General features: G+C 33.9%; 1 protein-coding gene across 6 annotated transcripts in view; it reads right to left on the bottom strand.

Moving 5' to 3' along the window:
* ZNF280D (zinc finger protein 280D) overlaps positions 1–22386 on the bottom strand; it is a 117636-nt gene that overhangs the window by 18068 nt on the left and 77182 nt on the right. For 5 of the 6 annotated variants that reach the window (XR_013959253.1, XM_080645699.1, XM_080645702.1 and 2 more), the window contains 6 exons: positions 18423–18557; positions 16308–16615; positions 15717–15857; positions 9995–10057; positions 4002–4120; positions 3812–3848 (listed from right to left, as the gene is read on the bottom strand). Coding sequence is in view for 5 of the 6 variants with exons in the window: in XM_080645699.1 (XP_080501825.1) it covers positions 3812–3848; positions 4002–4120; positions 9995–10057; positions 15717–15857; positions 16308–16615; positions 18423–18557 (803 nt within the window). In the remaining variant the exon portion in view is untranslated. Of the gene's footprint in view, positions 1–2298; positions 3204–3811; positions 3849–4001; positions 4121–9994; positions 10058–15716; positions 15858–16307; positions 16616–18422; positions 18558–22386 lie in introns of those variants that run through there. The other variant, XM_080645703.1, reaches the window with a different exon arrangement.

The raw sequence follows: 22386 nt of genomic DNA, 5'->3' as shown, positions 1-22386 counted from the left end.
AAAATGCTAAATGATATTTACCACCTAGAACACTTCTCTAAACGCATACAGGTTAATGTCATCTCCACTTGATTTTAATAGTTATCTCAAACTAAAACATGTAGCAGATCAGTCCTCATGTAACTTCCCTCCTGAGTCTATTTCTCCAAGCCTTTTCTACCTTATATAATATCAATGTCATCTTTCCAGTTGCTCAGACCAGTAAGTGTGGAATAATTCTCAACACTTACTCTCATTCTTCACATTCAAATCATCAACAAATTCAAAATATATCCAAAATCAAACCTCGGATGTCCTACATTGCAGGCAGCTTAGCCCAGGACCCCACCATCTCCTACCTAGATTATTACAACAGCCCCCCTAACTAATCTCTCTGATTCTGCCGTTGGTCTTCTACAGTTAATTCTCAAGACAGCAGCTAGAGTAATACATCACTCTAAGGTCTTATTATTGATTTTGAGTTTTACTGAGATATAAAACACACCTCTATTCAAAACCCTCTGATGGCTTATCTCAGAGTTAAAAGCCAAATGCCGTACAATAGTTGGTAAGGTCCTATACAACATGGCCCACACTACTTTGCAGGCCCTATCTCCTACTAGCCTCCCTCTTGTTCAATCAATGGCAGCCAAAGCAAGCTCTTTGCAGTTCCTCCAGGTCTTTACCTAAATATCGTCTCTCAGTGAGGCTTCCCTGACTATCAAATTTTAAATGGTAGTCTACAAACTGCCATTTACTCCTTATCCGCCCTTCCCTAACTTCAGTTTTCTCCATAGTATTGACGACCATTTAACATAGTATATCTTTTAATTAATTTTTATTATCTTTCACCAGTAAATCATAAGCTTCATGAGGCAGAGATTTCAGTCCATTTCTTTAGCACCTAGAACAGGGCCAGGCACAAAGTAGATGCTCAAGAAATAGTCACGGAATAAGTCAATGAGGTCCAAAAGAGGTAAGGTGTTTTACCAAAATGTGACAAAATAGGGCAAGAATCCATATCTCTGCAGTTTCGGAGCCACTTTTTCTAAGAGTGCTAATAGGTTCAAAATGTCCCAATCTCTATTTTTATTCAGTGGTAATCAAAAGCACACATGCATGGAATGGTAATTTCTGATCAGGTGAATAAACTATTTAGAATAACTTGATCAGACTCAAGCTAAAACTCATTAGCACCAAATTCAATCAACTGTCTAAAATAAGCAAGTTTGGTACTTAGCACCTTAAGTGTTTTATTTAAACCTCTTTTTTTTTAAACTTATAGATGACAGAACTTCAAGAGTTTAAACAATAAAATAAAGTCCTATGAAAGAACAAAAAGCAGTACTCCTTTACTGTTATATCAAGAATGTATCTTATCCTATTTTTAAATTATAACCAAGGCAGAACAAAATATCTGTAAATGAAAAAGAAATTTATGTTAACAATGGAAAGATGTTGTTTCTGGGCAAAATTATAAAGTATTTTTTTAAATTGCATAGAAAGATGAATGATAAAACTTTCCTAGAGACAGATAAAGAAATAAAAACTAGTATATCACCAAGTCCATCTATAAACCACTTTCACAGCTTTTGCATAATCATTAATATAGAAATTAATTTGGTAGTTTAAAACTAATGGATTAATTTTTTTATTATTAATTGCAAGGAACACATTACATAGTAAATAATCATTGAAACTGGCTTTAATCTGTTTCAAAGTAAAATAGTTCTCATTTTAGAGTGAAAAAACACAACTGAGTCATACTTTTAGAGTCTGCCTATTCTTATGGCAACAAAAGGTGACTTGTCTTTAAAATAAACAAATGTCAATTTTTTAATATACATGCATATGTGAAAAAATATATACATGAAAAAAACAAGTGCATTGTTATCCCCCATATATTTTTTCTATTTTTTTACATCCTCACCTAAGGATATGTTTATTGATTTTAGAGAGAAAGGAAGAGAAGGACGGAGAAAGAGAGGGAGTGGGGGGCAGAGAGTGATTGAGTGGGGAGGGGAGGGGGAGAGAGAGAGAGAGAGAGAGAGAGAGAGAGAGTGAGAGAGAGAGAGAGACCTATGTGAAAGGGAAACATCAACTTGTCTCACAAATGTGTCCCAACTGGGGATCAAACCCGCAACCTAGGTATGTGCCCTGACCGAGAATCAAACCCACAGCCTTTTTTGGTGTACAGAAAGACACTTCAACTAACTGAGCTAACCGGCTGGGACACCCCATTTTTTTTAATGATACCTTTTACCCAAAAAAACTTCATTAATGGTTAATTAGATACTATGGATTAGCCAGACAAATATGTAACTTTAAAACTTGTTTTAATATCTATAAGAGGTTTTGGTAATTCTTTACAGCTTAGAACCCATAATCATTAAGATAATATTAATAATAATTCCAAAATAAGAGAAAATAAAATATCTAATGGTATAAACAACAGCCAAATTAAAAAGCTCTAAGTAAGGCAGCCATAGAGAATCTGTAGAGAATTATAGGGAATCTCTTGGAAATCTTGACAAAACAGAGCAAACACTAAACAGTTTTAAAGAATAGTAAAGAGTATAAAAATAAACATCATAAAATCAGTAAATTTGGAGAACAAAAAACAAACGATTAAAATTAAATTAACTTATTTAAAATAAAAAAGCTGAGAATCAATATTGTTGAAAACTATAGAGCTAGAACTGGGTAATATATTTTAAATGACAATAAATATAACTGCAATTTTGGAACATAATTGTAGAGACCTGTTGCTCCAAGGACATGAAAATAACTATGGCTTCCTAACAGCCAAAGCTTTTATACTCCTTGGACTGCATTCATGCAAGAGGAATATTAAAGGGCAGTAGCCAAAATGACTAAACTTCAACTTGGACTGAAGTATTGATTTGATGGGCTTTTCTTGGCCAGAAGTAACCCATTAGCTTAAGATCAAGAGCCAAAGAACCCAGTGGAAATTTGTGCTCAATTTGGTGGGCTTTGAGGCCATCTCTGGGTAAATTAGCATCAACCTTATGGGAGGCCAGTCTTGAAGTAAGGAAGTCTCCTCAAGACCTGATTTCTTGAGACCACAACCTAGAGCAGGTCCCACTGTAAAATTATTCACATTCCTTGGAAAGAGAGAATAGGCACCAGTTGTGTCCATCGAAGGGGGACACTGTCCAGGTGTACCCTGGACATTTTTTGAAATCTCTGGGCTGCTTCTGCATCTGAAAAATAAGAAAAATAGCACAATGACAGACAACGAAAGAGGAAAAAGACAATCATCGGGCCTAAACACTTAAGGCCTATAAGAAATTAAGAAAGCAGACAAAATAGACAAAAAGACAAACAGCCATATCATTTGAAATGTATTATTCTGAAGGCAAGTACAACAGAGAAAAACACAAATTATTTTAAGCAAAGTAAGAAATGACTGTAGCAACAAAAGTTATTTTAGAAAGAGCCAACTGGAGAAAACAACATATGTTAAGATATGTCAACCTGACACAAAGATAAGGTGGAATAAAGAACCTAGTCTCATTTGAAGCTGAAAAAAGCTGAATAATGAGAGCTAGTGTAATGAACTTGGCTGCTTAACTGCCTTTGTGTAAGAAAACATCTCAGAACTTTGAACTTAGGAAATTCCAACTTGTCTCGCACCAGGTCACGAGCTCCATAGAGCAGGAACCTATTTCAACAAGCAGCTTTAAAAAGAACAAAAAAAAAACAACACAAAATACTTTAATATTTTTCATTTCTATTAATGATACATTTAAAAATGCAATAGTGCTAAAATCCATCAAAGTAAAATGCACTGAATAAAAATTAAACTTACTCAGAAAGATGTTCAGAAGTTGGGATACGAGCAGAAACTGAAATTAGAAAAAAAGTTTTCTATTTAAAACTGATGAAATATGATGAGTGAGAGCAATGATTTTATTAAGAACCTACTATATTGTGGCTGACCAAAAATAGTGAAAAAAAATATCGAAAATCCAAAGTAACACAATTGTCTATATACATACCTTTCTCTACTACAACTTGACAAGTATGAGTTTCCTGCCGACTCAAGTGTGCAGCCATATTATCTAAGCCGGAAAAATCAGCTAGGAAATCACAATCAAGGCACACCACAGTAATGTCCCTAAAATAAATAAATAAATAAAAAAAGCAAATAGTATAAAAGAAAAAGTTTTTTTTAATCTTTTATAAAAATCCATAAATAAGTTCAATGATTATTTTTTCATAATTGGTTTTTTGTATCAAACTGTTGATTTTGTTATATAAACTTGCTATAACAAAAATAATTATCTAGAAAATGGCATAGCCATATCCAAGTTATGCTATTATTTATTTACAGAAAGTATTCTTTTTATAAACTTTTACTTCTCAGACCAGTTGCTAAAAGCTAGAAGTTTAAGAGACCTAAAGCCCAGTGTTGGTTCCACTAACAACTTGTGTCACTGCAACAAGTCACAATCCACCTGTACCTCCACCATCTGCAATGCAAGGGTATAGTAATCGTTCATTCAATATAGTATATTTACTAAGGCTGTCTTTACACATACTGTACTACTACTGTACTGTATGGTGAATGTAAGTGAAAAAAATACAGTCTGTGTCCTAACAAAGCTATAATCTAGTGTTTTATTTAGGTGAGAAAAAAATTAGAGGAGAAATGTTAAGGTTTTAAATATATACATCATGTTGTAGCTATATCGATTGCATACTATGTGTTAAAGGTTTTTCCATGTATTATTTTTATTCTTATCACAACATATATTATTCTCACTTAACACTGAATTAATTTAAGTGAATTAGTTATTTCACTACTGAAGTCCAAAGCTTGAGTTCACAATGATCCTTGCACTGTGAACTGGCCCACTTGCTGGGGCCTGAATTACTCATTTCCTTACCAAACACCAAGTGCTATAGTTCTTAAATGAAATATGTAATGATTATGAATTTTCAAAAAGCCTAGGAAACTATTTCCACAGTCATCAATACTTTCTGTTGCATTCAGGAACAGTTTTTGGTCTCATTAGAATAAACTATGTAGTATTTGCTATTTGAAATATTTAAACACTAGAGGCCTGGTGCATGAAATTCATGCACGGGCCTAAACCAGCAGTTGGACATCCCTCTCGCAATCCGGGACCGCTGGCTCCTAACCGCTCGTCTGCCTGCCTGCCTGGTCGCCCCCAACTGCCCCCCTGACAGCCTGGTCACCCCCTAACTGTCTAGAAGGAAGTTGGACGTCCGGAAGATGTCTGGTCACCTGATCTAATTAGCATATTACCCTTTTATGAGTATAGATAATTGATATTACAGTATGTGACAGTGCCCTTAAGATTCTCATAAAAAATGTTTAAACTTTTGATTTTTAGTTGAAAGGTATTTTTAAATATTATTAAGCCTGTAAAAGTATGTAAATGTTTCCGAAAACTTAAAAATTCACTATATGTTTAGTTTATTATATTTTAAGAGTTAAGAACTTGGGAGCTTGTTGAGTTAAGCATGTGAAGTGCTGTTTAAAAGAAATGAAAATATATTAAATGTATAAATGATGTTAAGTTGTTTAAAGGAACTGGAGTTGCAAATGGGACTGTTTAAAAAACTTAGTCTGGCCCTAACCGGTTTGGTTCAGTGGATAGAGAATAGGCCTGAGGACTCAAGGGTCCCAGGTTCGATTTCAGTCAAGGGTATGTACCTTGGTTGCGGGCACATACCCAGTAGGGAGTGTGCAGGAAGCAGGTGATTGATGTTTCTCTCTCATTGATGTTTCTAACTCTCTATCCCTCTCCCTTCCACTCTGTAAAAAATCAATTAAAATATATTTAAAAAAAAATAAAAAACTTAGTCTGTTCAACTTAAATGAATCTTACCAAACATTAAAGGCCCTCTAGAAAGTGATTATTAAAATGTACTTGACTTCTAAATGCAATATTTTTAAGCTAAACTTAAAAGCTTAAGGGAAGTTAAGATTTAAATACTTTAGTGACTAAATGTGTGTGTGTGTGTGTGTGTATGTTCTTTTCTATTAACAAACTGCCCTCGCAGACACTAAAAGTGGTCTCAATGGTAAGAAGTAGCTAAATGCCTATTCTATAGGATATAGTTAGGGTGGAATGCCTAAATCAAGCCTTCTCTAAACAAGGATTTGTAATTACAAATTTATAATAAAACTCCTTGATCTGGGAAAACGTAGGAGGCTCAGATTACTATGTTTGGGTCATCATTAGACAGCAATGGTCTGCACAAAGAAAGGAGAATGAAAACCAACTCTAGAGAAAATAATAAACAAGATCATCCTGCCTCAGTGGGTTAGACTAGAGAGAAGCCATGTCAGGAAGTGATGGCTTTCTGTTTCCCTTTTTTGTTGTAGCTGTACCTCCTCCTCTTAGGGGCCCATGAGATTCTTTAGAATCCTGCTAATATATTATTTTTGCTTAGGTTAAAAAAAAGATCATGTAATGCTATCATTGTTATTGTCAATTTAACAAAGTATAAATACACTTTTGAAATTCAGCACATACTTTTAATATTTGAGCATTTTACCAATATACAAATACAAACAAGTAACATACCATAGACTGACTTCTTCCATGAAGCTCTAGTCTAACAGTCTCCTGCAAGAATGTCAAACTCAAAGGCTAACACAGGCCAAATAAACAAGGTTTAAGTTAATGTGGGCCGCAAAAAAGCAAACGCTTCAATTTCATAGAAATGTAGCTTTATTTCAATAGAGACATGCTGAATACAAAGGGCTGAAATAAATGAGTAATCGTTAACATAAAATAGAATATTTTAATAAAAATTAATATTTTTTTCTTAAACATTAACTTACCAGACACTGAATAACTGCACAAATTAATAAGTGTAACGCAAATAAACCTATTTTTCTTGTTCTCCGAAAGCGAAATATTTTCTGTTGTGCACACCAAACAAGTCAGTCCAAGACTAAAGATGTGGCCATTGGCTGCTAAAATATTCGCTGCTAGTATTAGTGGAGAGAAATGGTGCGCCTACGTGTAAGCCACGTAAGGGAAATGAATGCAACGTGATTATAGTAATCAGTCACTAGTGAACATTGCAGTTTGTTATTAATAATTATGTATAACAGGATATTGTAAAAATTTAGTTATGAAAATTTTATTAAAACATTTCTTACATACCGTTATATTGGCTGGGCCGCAAAAATACTCATTGTGGGCCACATGTGGCCACGGGCCATGAGTTTGACATGCTTGGTCTACTGTGTATTTATACCTAGATGTCACACTGGCATATCAAAACTGGCCGTAAAACGAAAATCATGTATTTCCTCCCCAAATCAACTCCTTCTGTCTTTCTTATTATGCTATTTCCAATAAAGCTCCAACTATAGTTATCTCTGTATCTCCTCCCTTAAAACAGTCAATATGCCAAGCATTTTATAATATTAACAATTTATTGAGTACTTATTCTATGCCAGCCTAACAAATTTAAACATAGCATCTCATCTAAATCTTACAACCGCCCAAGGAAAGTATTCATTATCTTTTTATAGAGGATAGTTAGCTTGGTATTCTACCAAGGACACAGATATGGTTATGGTCAGGATCAGGTTTTAAATTGAGCACTTTGATTCCAGAGTCCATATTCTTAAAGATGATGCAATACCACCTCACCATTTTACTCAAGTCCTTACTAAATCATTCAAAACTATCACAATAGTCCTAATCTAAGAATTCATGCATCTAGAACTCACCCTACTGTTGAAGGTGAGAAGGGTATCTTCAATTCAATGTTCCTTAAGGTATTACTTGATTCTATATAAAACATCAAAGGTTCTCGAGTACCCTCCAAATTAAGCCCAAACTCCTTAGCCTTATTTTCAATGCTTTCACTGGCTCTAAGCTCAAAACCATTGCCCCAGACTTCAACCTTACTATACTAACTTCATGCTCCATTCTTTTGCTAAGTATTCCGTCTATAAGCCTTCTACTTTTTCATTTTTGCACTTTTATTCATGCTATTTCTTCCAATTTCAATGCCACTGTATCTCTTCTATCAGTATAAATAATATTCATCCTTTAAAGCAAAGTATAATTAACACCTATCCAGATCATTTCAAATAATCTCTTTCCCCTTTGAAAAAAATAGCCTTTACTGCACTTATTAAAATCTTCCTTGCATTATTAGTTATTTATGTTCACCTATATCTCCCATCCAGTAAATTGTATATTCCCTGCAGTCTGGTTCTAAGACTTCATTACTTTCATCTTTACAGGAACTGTATATTAGGTACATGACAGATACATAATAAAGAGATAAAGAATGAATATTCCATTATAATAAAGGAATAATTATAAAAAATATTGTTCTATATAATTATAAGTATGCTATATTCCATTCATAGGAATTGACTTATTTTCAATTTGATTCCTACTGAAGTAGAGGGGGAAAAATCCAGATTTTTAAAATAATATAGTTCACTTAAAAACAGAACACACAATTAAGCTTGACAACAGTGAGATAAGACTAAAACTAAAATCTCATCTTTTGAATGCAAAACTCTTTTAATTCTTATAAAAATTTTTAGGAACAGCAACATCTAATATAGCTTAGTCTATTTCATTGAACTCAATTAATGTTTTTAAATTAGCACTAAAATACTTTTTAAACTGAATCAAATTTCATTTCCCTGTAAGCTACTGGTCCAACATCATAGATGGGAGCTATTGTCCACATAAATAATTTTCAACCTATACTTTAATATTTGCTGAGTACACTAATCAACGCATGGCATAGAGAAAAATCCAAACCACAGAGATTCGAGTAATAGGACACAGAAAATTAAAAAGGTAAAGCACAAAGTATATCAGATGATGAAAGATGATCTAAAGAAAAATTAAGCAAAAAAGGAGGTAGGGAGAGATGGAGTGAAGCACAGGGAAAAGAATACAATTTTAAATTTTTGTTCTCTATTTACTTCATTTTGACACCGCTTGTTATCACTGAAACAAATTTAGCAAAAGAATACAGGCTATTCATACCTCTAGTCTAAGGACATTAGCAGTCATTTAGATTTCCAAATTGGACATCCCAACATCAGGTTAAAAAAAAAAAAAAGGTAATAAACCACAACAAGTTACCATCTTACACCCACTAGATAGCTATAATAAAAAAGAGATAATAACAAATGTAGGCAAAGATGTGGATAAACTGGAACCCTCATATGCTGCTAGTGGGAATATAAAATAGTTGAGGTACTTTGTAAAACAGTCTTGCAGATCCTCAAAGACTCAGCAGTTACCATATAACCCAGCAATTCCAATCCCAGATATATACTAAAGAGAAATGAAAAAGACATGCCCAAACAAAAACTTTTACACAAATGTTCAAGCAGCATCTATAATAATAAAAGCATAATATGCTAATTAGACCAGACGTCCTTCTGGACGAAGCAACGGTAGCGGGTGGTGGGCGGGGGCCGAGGCGAGGCAGGGGCCGAACCCCTTGCACAAATTTCATGCATCGGGCCTCTAGTTATTTATAATGGGTTCAACGTTAAAATAACCTAACTGGATAAACAAACTATGGTATACCCATACAATAGAATACTATTGAGCAATAAAAAATGAAGTACTGATATATACAGATGAACATGTAAAATATGCTAAATGGAAGAAGCCAATCACATAATGTACCATTCCATTTATATGAAATGTCCAGAATAGGCAAATCTATACAAACAGACAGAAGATCAGAGGTTACTTAGGGATTGGTGGAATTGGAAGGAAATGGGGATAACCTTAATGAGTACAGAGTTATTGTTTGGAGTGATGAAAATGCACTAATATTAACTGTGGAGATGGCTGCACAACTCAGTGAATATATTAAAAAACTATTAATTGTACAATTTAAGTGTGTGGATTGCATGATATATGAATTATATCTCATTGAGGATATTATATAAAAAATTTAAGTCATAAAATTTTTCAATAGAAAGAATTTTAAAAAATCAACTAGTTACCTGAGATTTCCTGAAAGCTTCTTAAAAATACAAAACCTTTTACTTGGGCGGTTACTGTGAAAGCTGAAGAGACAAAACAGATTCTATTAATTTTATTCTACAATAGTCACATTAATTTATAGCTATATTTCAAGTCTATATTTAAGTTTCTAGGTTTGAGGAAAAGATCATGGTATAAATAAAATAATGTTTGTCTTCCCTGTGTAATTCTATATTTTATCTTACATTCCATTTTACCTATTTATTTTCTAATGACACAAATTTCCCTATGTATTTGCTCATATGATCAGTACCCTCATCATTACACAAAAGTAAATATTCAAGTTTTTAAAAGAGTAAAGCGCAAATTAATTTTTTTATCTGTTGAAGAGTTGAAAGCAATTGTAACTTTTTGCTAATGTTTTTACAGTAATATGAACAGTTATCAAGAATAATCATTATTTTTTAAATTGTTTTCCAATCTTAACATACCTATGCTGGGGAAGGGGGATAGACTCTAAATGATCTTCTTGCAAGTAAACAATATTCAAGCTAAATGCTACTGTTTACCATTTATAAAATCAAACATTTAGAGAGTTCTCTGCAGTTACCAGCAGGGGTTTTAAAAATAATTTAAAGCAAAAGTCATGAGTTAAAATAATGCTTTCACTAAGCATAGAACAGAAAAACCACTAAACAACCTTTGTAACCAAATATTGCTTTTATATGTTTTTATTGGTTTCAGAGTGAGGTAAGAAGAATCATTGATCAGCTGCTACCTGCATGTCCCCTTTTGGGGGTTAAGCCAAAACCCAGGCATGTGCCCTGACCGGGAATCCAACTGTGACCTCCTGATTCATGGGTCAACGCACAACCACTGAGCCACACTATATACCCTTTTAAATATGGTAAGGAAAGCTTCCCTGTACTAGAAAGACAGGATTAGTTTAACACAATATAACTAAAAGTGGAGTCATGGATTTAAAATCAGCATTGCCTGGGGACTGTACACAGGCAATCAGCTATCAAATTACCTAACTGTCCTTCTAATGACAATTATTTAGAACCAATACATCTATACAAAATATACATTAAACTCAAGCATATCTTATAAAATTTCAGTACTCTGTCTTACTTATTGTTTAAGAATAATATGATTTTACCAACATTCCTTTTCTTTGGTAATTTTTTAAATCACTCTTCAAAGCCTAAGTGAAATATCATCTATAGGACACCTTCCCTTATTTCTTCTTTAAAGAATTTGTTCTTATCTCCTCTGTGCTCTCATTGTAATTTGTTTATCACATTATGCTAGATAAATAGTATATCTCTCCTACTAAATTGTGAAAATCAATGGCAAAGACTTTATCCACAACAGCTAATATTGACAACTTAGAAAAAAACAACAGCTATAATTACTTGAATGCTTCCTAAGAGCAAATCATATTATTAAGCACTTTAATTTTACATTTCCTTTAATAATCAAAGTAACTTTCGTTTGAAGAAAATAAAACTGGAAGCCAGGTTAAGTAACTTGCCCAAAGCCATGAAGAAAATTAATAGATAAATTGTGAAGCTTAAATTAAAATACAGATTTGTCTGATTCTTCTCCACAAGCCTGTCATACTTCTTAGCAAACAGCAAACTCCACTAGAAAGAGATATTAAAATACAGTACTTATGTCTGTTAACTTTATTATATGTACAGAAAAAGCCTTCTTATACATCACATTGAGGAAAATTCCAACATTAAGCAATTTGTTTGAATTATTCTAGGAAACTCCTATTGCTACCTAAAAGCTTTAAGTAAGTAAGGTGCAATAAAACCACCACACTCAAATAATGCTCCACTTAAAAAAAAAAAATCACTTAAAAATTACATGTTTAATGATGATCTACCTTGAAAGAGTCTTATTCCAAAAATGCTCCAATTACATCACTATTTTTGAATATCCTCTTTTGAGATTTTATGTAGAGCCTTTTATAATTATAACAAGTAATAACTATCAATTGCTGTTTGTAATGTTGTAGATGACATGGTAAACACAAAGAGCCCTGTCTTTCAAGGAGATATACAGACACAAACAAATGTAATAAACGGCAGAATCAATGAATGGTCCACAACTCAAAGGAAGGAATGATCCCTGTGAGTGGTTGTGGTGACCAAACATTTCAAAGAAGGTTAACTGAAAGGAAGGACAGGAACATTCCAGGAACTAACAAAAATAAGGAAAGCCACTATCAAAAATGAGTACAGGAAGAGATTTTACTCTGGAAACGAGTAGTCAACTTAGGGGGATAGGAGTCTTTATAGAAAGAATGACTGGGGCAGATTTAAGACCAGTGGGAAAAAGACCAATTGAGAGTACAGAGGTGGTATGAGTAGGAATTAAACGTACTCATCCTCTGGAGAAAATGTAACTTCTGTACCTACAGAACTCAGGTTATAACAAAAATCCAAAATTTGCAGTGTTACTGATGGGCCATTCAATGGGAGATACCCAAGGCATTGAGGCAAGAGCACCAGTGAAGTAGAAAAAAAGAAAAAGGGATGTACCATACTCTAAGAGTGGCAATGGAAGCTTTCAGTTCCATATGAAGCTAACAATGAATAGGAGCTTAGCATGTGTGATGACAATGAAATGCAGGGTTGGGGCTCACTGAGGAATTGGGAAAAGGGTATGGGAGTCGGGCTCATTAAAAATGTTTTAGAACAGGATGGATTTGGAGGTTGTATAGGACAAGTGGGAAGCCTATGATAAATGAGAGTTGGAAGGGTGGAATGACACAAGATTTTCCAATTTGACCCCCTGTAAATTAAGGGCAGATTTAAAGCACCATTTTGGGCAACAGCATATCTGTCACAGAATAAGATGCTTCACACAGAAGTATACTGAGAGAAAGAATGCCTGGCGCCTGGTTTAGAGGAAATGTAATATAGGTGCAGACCACTGGAGTAGTTGGGAGGCAGAGTGGCAAAATGCAGGAGGTGGGTGATCAGGAAGCCAAGCAAAGTGGCAAATCAAGAGAACTTCATGAGCTTAAGAAACTTGGGACAGTGAGTTATTTCCAGCTGGTGTTCCAGTCATACAGATGATGCCCTGAAAAAGTTATCTGGGTGGTAGTTGTAAGATTTCTGCAAATTATATAATGTTTGGCTTAACTTTGTTCCTTTTAGATGCCAGTGAGTCAAAGGAAAAATATCTATAAAAATAATTAAAAATATACAGCTGATCTCTGGAAAACTAAGCATTAAAGGGGAAAGATTTAAAGTTGAAAGGTAAAAGTGACAGTGGTTAAGTTATCAACAAAGGAAATGTAAAGAGGCAAGAAATGTTGAAGGAAGAAAAGGCAATGAAATAGAGGAGCAGCCAAAAAGGAAGAAGAAAAAGAGTGGTAACAGTTTAACAGAAGCTGAGGAGGATAGCTTCAAAAGTGAATGACAACAATGTCAAAAACTCTGAAGTTATGTAGTAAGAATTTTAAAAAGTGAATAAATGTGGTGCATAAGTACATGACACATAATCTTTAAAGGGCATAGTTAGTTGGCAGGTGGGGATGATACTCAAATTTAAGGGTAAAGAAATAATAAGCTAGTAACAAACACTTTGTACCAATGTAAAACAGTGAGAGAAGGACAAGAAATAAGGAAAGTAGGCAGTAGAGACAAATCTCCCTCATCTTAAAAAAAAAAAAAGAACCTCAAAATGTGTGTAGTAGCCCTAGCAGGTTTGGTACAGGCGTCCTCAAACTGCGGCCCGCCGAGGACATTTATTCGGCCCGCCGGGTGCCACTGCTTTGTCCTGCTTAGCAGCCGACTCGTCCAGGGCCCGCAAGTGCGCATAGGAATTTGTTCATAGTTTTTTTTTAAAAAACTATAGCCCGGCCCTCCAACGGTCTGAGGGACAGTGAACTGGCCCCCTGTTTAAAAAGTTTGAGGACCCCTGGTAGAGTGTCAGCCTGCAAACTGAAGGGTCCTGGGTTTTGTGTTCGACTCTGGTCGAGGGCATGTACCTGGGTTGCAGACTCCTCCCCAGCCCTGGTTGGGGCACATGCAGGAGGCAAATAATCAATGTGTTTCTCTCACATCAGTATTTCTCTCTGTCTTTTCTCTCTCTTCCACTCTTTCTGAAAATCAATGGAAAAATATCCTCCGGTGAGGATTAAAAAAAAATGTGTGTAACAGAAGGAACCTGGTTAAGAGAAGAGATAAAGTAGCAAGTTAACTGAATAAGGTGGTGGAAGAAACAGAAGAGATGAAGGACAGGGTTAACTTTGTAGAAGTAGAACATCATTATTTCTGAGATCAATGTCTGGATGAAGATAACAGGAAAAAAAATTGTTCAGATATAAACGAGTTAGGTAAAGAATTCTAGAAGAGCCCAGCTGGTAGTCCCAAACGAGTTAGGTAAAGAATTCTAGAACAGCTCAGCTGGTGTGGTTCAGCTGGTAGTCCCAAGAGGTCACCAGTTGGATTCCCAGTCAGGTCACATGCCTGGGGTTTCGGGCTCGACCCCCAGTAGAGGGTGTGCAGGAGGCAGCCATTTGATGTTTCTCTCTCCCTCTCCCTTCCACTCTTTCTAAAATCAGTAAAAACATTTTTTTTTTAAAGAATTCTAGAACAAAAACAAAGCAACAATCAAAACAGATGACCCTGAGGGTGAAGTTGTCTATAAAGTTAAGAGGAGTGCTGCTGGACTTTGGAAAGAGGAGTCAAAGCCCTGAAAGTGACAGGGAAATAGGAATTCAAAAGAAATAAACATATATATGATGAGATTATAATGATACAAGGTAAAAAGGGGATATAATAACTTAAAAGTTGATATAAAGTGCTGGCACAAAAAAGTAAGGTATCATAAGGTTAGGCTAATCTAGGAGGGGTGGGAGGAAGGAGACTATGAGAAAGGTGTGGAAGCAATCAACAAAGGTGAGAGAATTCTTGAGAGGAGCAGCTGATAATTACCAGAAAGTAACATAAAGGTCATGTTATGATCTATGCGAAAATCACTTTCATTATATTTTAATTCTGACTTTTTAAAAAAAGAAACAACCAAACTAGTTTATATCTGAACAATTTTTTACTATTTTTAACAAATAAAATCCATCCTAAAAGATGATTCTACTAATAAGATACAAATGAATATGATCTGTGAGGCTTTCTCTGCATAGTGTACATATGTACTAGGTACTCAAATAATCTAAGTTGAGTGAATTAATGAAAAAATTCCAACAATGACATCATAACTAGAATAGTCTCTCATTTTACTGACTGAATGCAAGGATAGATAGCTTGACAGATAGGTGGACAGAGGAATGAGAGAGAAACAGATTCAATCAAGTTCTTAGCACCACTGAAAATCCTGGAGTCTCTCAAAGTGACTGCTCTGAAGAGAATAACACTCATGAGATTACATGCATTTGTTTGGTAAATGTATTTGAAACATTTACATTTTTATCTTTAAAAATAACCATTGAAGGAAAAAGAAATTCCCATCGAAAATCTATTTCTCTAACAGACCTATATAATTTCTTTAGTCTAAATGTTCTTACAATTTTAGTTACAGTAATTTATGAGTTACTATGCTGGAAAACAGTACCAAGCATTATCCTAGAAATTCTCTATTGCTAGATGTTTTTAACTCCTTGAAGAGAAAAATTGGTTTCTAACAGGATAACTGTTTTCAAAAACCAAACCTGCTATATTATAATTCAATTGGTAATTACAGATGTTTAACTCATCTTACCTCATCATATGATTCACATAGGCTTTGCTGCAGCTAGTGTTGTATCTGCAAAAACTACAGTGGACATATGTAGGAAAGTGATTTGAAAAATCTTTTATTTCGGAACAACACTCAATGCACCTGTGAATTCCCAGACGATACCTTATGGAGATATAAAGAAAATGGTAACAATATATTTTAAAACAAAAATAATAAGGGAGAGCTTTATTAATGTTCTGTTAATTAAAACCACGCTGTTTAAATGAAGATATTTCAACACAGACTTATAACTTGAACATTTGCTATGGAACAATAGCTAGGATAAGTATAACATCAGTTAATGCTTGTCACTGGAATAAAAGAAATTAACCAATTCAAATGTCATAAGATAGAAGCACAACATATAATAATACCAACATAATAGATTTATAGGAAAAATATAGGAAAGTACTGTTCAACAACAGTTGTTAAAAAAAAACAAACTTTTATTATTTGCTTGGTCTTTATGCCATAAGTAATAGCATATGAAAGTTGAGAGTTGTGTACATTTAGATTAAATAAAGGTTTTATTTAAGATTAAATTAGTATTATATATCAGGAATAAAAGATTACCTTAAGTTCCTCAATGCTGTATTGACTTTACTTTTTCTGTTGCTACTAGCCAAAGTGCTTTGTTTTTTTTGCATATTAGAGACTTTTGATTTGAATTTAGATTTACTTCCATTAGGCTTACTTGTAGTAGGTTTACTTGCATTAGATTTAGTTGTAGTAAGTTTACTTGTGTTAGATTTTGTGGGATTTTTAGCAGTTACACATTTTGTTCTTGGAGGTGAGGCCTGAAGGGTAGAAGTGTTTGTACTAATGGAAGGTACAGTTGAAGATCCTGATTGAAGAGGTCCAACTGAAGCTCGAATAGTAACCTACAAAAACAGAGATAATATTTACTTTAGATAATTAATCCTTGCATAAGTATTAAAATATCACCATGTAACAAAAAGTTAAGTATCAAGTATTTTTAAAAGAGTAAGTATAAACTATAATGGGATAAGTCTTCCATTTATTTTAAATATTTAATTGAAATTTGGTATTTATTTACTTATACTTTTATATTGATCAGTTAAATGTTGTTATTAATGAATAATTAGGAATTATATGGACATTAAAGAGCACATTCCATAGCTACTATTTTTATGCTCTGATATAATTTTAAAAATTCATATAGAGGTCAAAATTTAAATCTCAAAACCTGAAAAATAACTCTAGAAAGGCCTGCATTACCCTTTGCCCTGCATTACCCACAGTAAATGTGACATCCTCTTTTCAGGGGCTCATTTAGCAGAATTTATGTTTACAAAGGTTGTGGGAGGGGCTACATCAATTCAATATACTTCATGGAGAGTGTAATAAAATTTAGGATTTCCTTAAAGAGAACTAATATAAAGCTTATGATATAGTATTCAAAAATTATATTAGTTTAGTTGACAATGGAAAACACAAACGCCTACCAACATTCTCATTAATCATATGACTATTCTCCCCTCCATGTATATATTATTAGTAGTCTATGAGGAAGTCCTATAAAACATGTTTGGTAGCATACAAAAGCAATGGACTAGGAATCAGAAGATTTGAAGTTAAATCTCATACAACTCCTTCGTAGCCATGTGGCCTAGAATAAGTAACTTATCCTCTCTAAGCTTCTTTACCTATATACTATGGGGCAATACCTGCCTTGTTTATCTCACCAGATTGCTGTATGAATTAAATAAAAGAATCTATGAAAAAGCATACTGAAAGCCTAATTCTAAGGTGCGAGAAAAACATTTAGTATCGTTATTATTAATATTATTATTGCTATTATCATTAATAAGGGAAAATATGAGAGAGGACTGCACCGCTTACATTCGTGTTATGCATGTCTAGTCCCAGCATGGAATGAATGGATTGCAGGGAAGGATGCTGGATAGCTTCTCTTGCTCTAGGTCTTCAGAGCATGGCTTTATATTGTTTAGTTAATTCAAATAACAGACATACCCACATTCAAAGGTAAGTACCCAAAGCCAAATATAAATGTTTTGGGGATTATTTCACTTTGGATTATCCATGCCTCTGTTTCCCTCCACTGGAGCAAATATTCAAGAGCTGACTGTATATAAAGAAGTCAGAAAAAAACAGGAATATAAGGCAAAAAGGGAAAGGTAAAATACAATCATCAGTATGTAGTCAGACATGTGTTTGCTCACTTAAAACACAATGCTATCCAGCAGCAGAACTTGTTTCTCTGAGAGTAGACTCAGTAATAACAACTTCAATAAACATCTAAGACCCTATGGCATTCAAAGGACTATACTAGATGCTGAGGACACAAAGATAAATAAATCATGATTCCTGATCTCAAATAGTTTAGCAAGTAAAACCCATATATACTGCCTACAGGAATAGCTCAAAAATAGGCTATATAATATTGACACAAACCACTGACCCAGGAAACACAATATCTAGTTGCACTTTTTACAAAGGAATATCATTCAAGCATAGCACTCACCAACCACTGAAAAAAACAATGGTTAGGTTTTTTCCTAAACATAAGAATGCTAAAATTTGACACTGGAGTCTTCATAAAAATCAGAAACCATTTTTTAAAGTATTATATTCAGTAGATAAAACCAGACAGGAATTAATTTTATTATCATACCATATATTAAAATACAACATATTTATACTCACTTTTGTTCCAGGAGGTAGTCCTTCTAGCTCTTTAGGTTTTATAAATGTTCGATGATGCTGAGTCTTGTGATCCATTTTCTCTTTGCATGTCAAAAATTGCAGTCTGCATTTTGTACAGCGATGTATTCCTTTTTTCTGTTTAAAAAACAGGAAAAATAATTTCTGCAACCACAAATCCTGTGTCCTGAAACTGTTCTGATTTAACATTAATGATACCTAAATAATTTTAAAAATAGTATCTTGTATCTCTCATCATAAATATTAGCGAAGTATTATTTCAAATTTTAAAATACTCTTTGCATTAGTATTTAGGTTTCAAAAATGTCTGTTACTGTACAGAAGTTGAGCATAAAAGTTGTATCAATAGCTTCTAATGAAAGGTATCTCAATAGTGGTATTAAAGTTCCATTAATTATAATTTTAAAGTATTTAGACATAGGATACTATAAAAATGAGCGATACTATATTTTTATCCCAGAAAAATATAAATTCTCATTTTTGCTCTTTCTGATTGATTAAAAGTTGGTAAAAGAAATTCAAGTATCTAACCAGACATTTAAAGAAAGCTGTTATAGAAATGTTTGTATAAAGCAGTGCTAGCTAATAAAACTTTCTTCCATTATGAAAATGTTCCAGAGCTGCACTTTCCAATATAGTAGCCACCAGCCACATGGAGTTAACTGAATACCTGAAATGTGCTGGTCATCTGAGGAACTAGATTTTTCATTTATTTAATCTTAAATAGTCACAAGTGATTAGTGGCTACCACATTGAATAGTATGAATATGGGGGGGATACATCAAAACTATCCCTGATTCACTTACTGACTGAGATACCTTGACTGAGTCTCTCCTTAAAACCAACCCTGTCCCTATACTATACATGGGAAATAGGACCCAAGAAAAATCTAAATCATTTCCCCATAACTACTAAGTAACATTGCCAGATTCCTGACCTAACATTCTTTCTACTACATAATATCAACTACAAACTTTATCTATATGGTCTCATTAATTTAAAAATTATTTATGTATATACATATAAATAAACATACATATAAACTTAAATAAATACAAAAGAATGTTTTCTCTAAAGTTGCAATCTGCCAGATAAATCATTACCATTTAAATATAATCAATCATTTATTAACCTCAAATAAGGTAATATCCTGGGAAGCACCTAGCACAGTTACTTGTACACAGCAGGCATTTCATAAGTTCTCTACAAAGTTTGAAATCCAGTTCCCAGAAATCTTTTCTATATCTATAATCACTCCTTAAATACCTCATCCAGTTTCAAGGCTTTAATACCATCTATCCAACTGCTTACTTAACATTCCCATTTGATGTCTAATATACATCTCAAATCAACATGGACAAAATTGGATTCTGAATTTCCTCCCTATATCCTTGCCCCCCAAATCTGTTCTTTCCCGAGTCTTCCCCATACGGCAGTATGTGAAAACTTCATTCTTAGGACAAAAAACTTGGTCATTCTCTCTCACACCCCATACCCAACCCATTAACAAAACCTGTTGGCTTCACCTTCAAAAACTTTCATAATATTTCCACTTCTCATCACCTCCAACCACGGCTACCATATTGGTCCAAATAACTCACCTGGGGTACTATAATAATCTCCTATCTTCTCCCTGTCATGTTCTTTCCTCCCTGTAGTGTATTCTTCCCATAGCTGTCAATGGTACTACAACATGGCAAACCTTTCACATACTTATAATGCTCTGAGGGCTTTCTAAAATCCCGATTCAGATTTACAAGGCTCTACAAGAACAGGCCCATATTCTATTGTTACAACCTTATCTCCTACTAGTCCTCTTATTAGTTTACTCTGCTTTGGCCACAACTGGCCTCTTTGGTTGTTCTCTGAGTATAAATTCACTTACCTCTTACAGATTTCCACATGGCTTACTCCTTTACTTCCTTCCAAGAGGCCCTTTTTTTTACCACTCTATATACAAAATGGCAACCACTCCTCCAACACTTCCCAATCCTTGGCACTCCCTATCCTCCACATTTCCTTCCACAGTAACTATCACTAATTAACATGCAGATATGCTCAAATATAAACACACATTTTTTATTATCTTTCTCCACAATAATACGAATTCCAGAGGATACAAACTTTGTTTTGTTCATTGCTACAAAATACCTAAAACAGCTCCTGGCACACAGTAAGGCAATCAATAAATGTTTGTTAAATAAACGGATAGTGAGGCAGAAAGAAAGTGACAGAGAAAATGCGTATGAGCAGCAGGTACAATTTAATTAATTCAAAACATCTGACACTAAAATTCAATGAACATTTGTCCAGAGCCTTGAGAGAGAATACATAATCTATTATTCCCTTAGGTGGACACAAGTCTTGGACATCTCTCATGTATATATATGCATTTCAAAGTGCATTTCACGATATTCTAATAACGGGATGTTCAGTCAACAAAAAAAAAATAGTGATCATTCCAAGGGTAGGTAAATAACTGTCTATGTTTAACTTTTGACAAACATACTACATTATTTGAGAAACTTGAGGGATTTGAGGGTAATTCTGACTATAAGTATTTTCTGCCCTTATACATTAATAACAATGTGAAATCTGACTCTGGGAAAGCAACAAAAGGTTGGGCTCTGAAGTCAAATTTTAACTCTGCTTTTTATTAGGTAGTGCAATAATGGACAAGTTACCTTCTCTACAACTTAGTATAAGGATTAAGTAAGATAATGCATATAAAACACCTGCTGCTGCCATAAATGATTGCATATTGTTTTAACTGCTTGTTATTTTTATTAAAGATCTAATTAGCATATTTAATACATCCAAAATCACTTTCACTATTTTAAGTCATACAAACTGGGTTGTCAGCTCTAAAATCACCCCGGACTTAATAATAGAACCTCTTAAAGAAAAGTTACAACCAAAATCTTCAAAGACAATAAAATGAGCCACAGGGTCAACAATTCTTATTGTTTAATATCGCACTAATAATGTGTCATCAATTATAAGTTTATAATCCTGATCAGCTAAGGTTTTCCAATCTTTTGTAAATAATTATCTAATTTGTAAATACCTTGAAGAATGCCTGATTATCCTTCTTATTAATAGATTTCCCCCTCTCTACTGCTAGCTATCTACCTCCTAAATACTCCAAACAAACAAACAAAAAAGCCCCTGGGAACCCAAAGCAAATTAAGACATAAAACTTAGGGTACAAAAACTGATTATAAATCACAGAGCCCACAAAGTAGGCCCACACATTTCTTTCATAATTATCGTTCTTCCACATCAAAATTTTACTCTGGAGCTTAGTAAACATATGGGAAAAATTACATAAAAAGCCCCATAATGAAATAGAACTACTATCTCATATCTCATTTTCCCTTTCAAAATTAAAGGCCAAACATTAGAAAGAGTATCAGAAGTAGTGTTTCCCAAACTCTGACCTCAATAAAGGTTAACAGACATTCTGAAAAGATTCTGTGGTCAAATAAGTTGGGGGGGATAATACATACTTATATCCCTTACTTGGAGACTTATAATGTTTTAGCATATTAAAATCTGAGAAGTCCTATTTTAAGAAACAGACAAAACTGTTTAATTTTATAAATCCAGGCATTTACCAAATTTATTTACCAGTAACAATTTGGGGGGAAACATCTATTAACACATGATGGAACATTGTTAAGAAAACCTAGAACAAAAAATCTTGACAGAACTTCTCAAGGATGGGTAGCATCCCAGTCACAACATAGGTAATTCCAAATTCATTTGGAAATTCTTTTATAATTTTTCCCAATTAAAAACCATAAGTCGACTTTATGATTATCTAATGATAGAAATGGAAAGCAAAGTGAGCAAGCAATGCTAAATAAACTGGCATGTCAATTTAACCAATAATTAAAAATATGGCCCTAACCGGTTTGGCTCAGTGGATAGAGCGTCGGCCTTC

Source organism: Plecotus auritus (assembly GCF_963455305.1).
Source record: "Plecotus auritus genome assembly, chromosome: 1".
Lineage (NCBI taxonomy): Eukaryota > Metazoa > Chordata > Mammalia > Chiroptera > Vespertilionidae > Plecotus > Plecotus auritus.
This window is presented reverse-complemented; position numbering and strand designations above follow the sequence as displayed.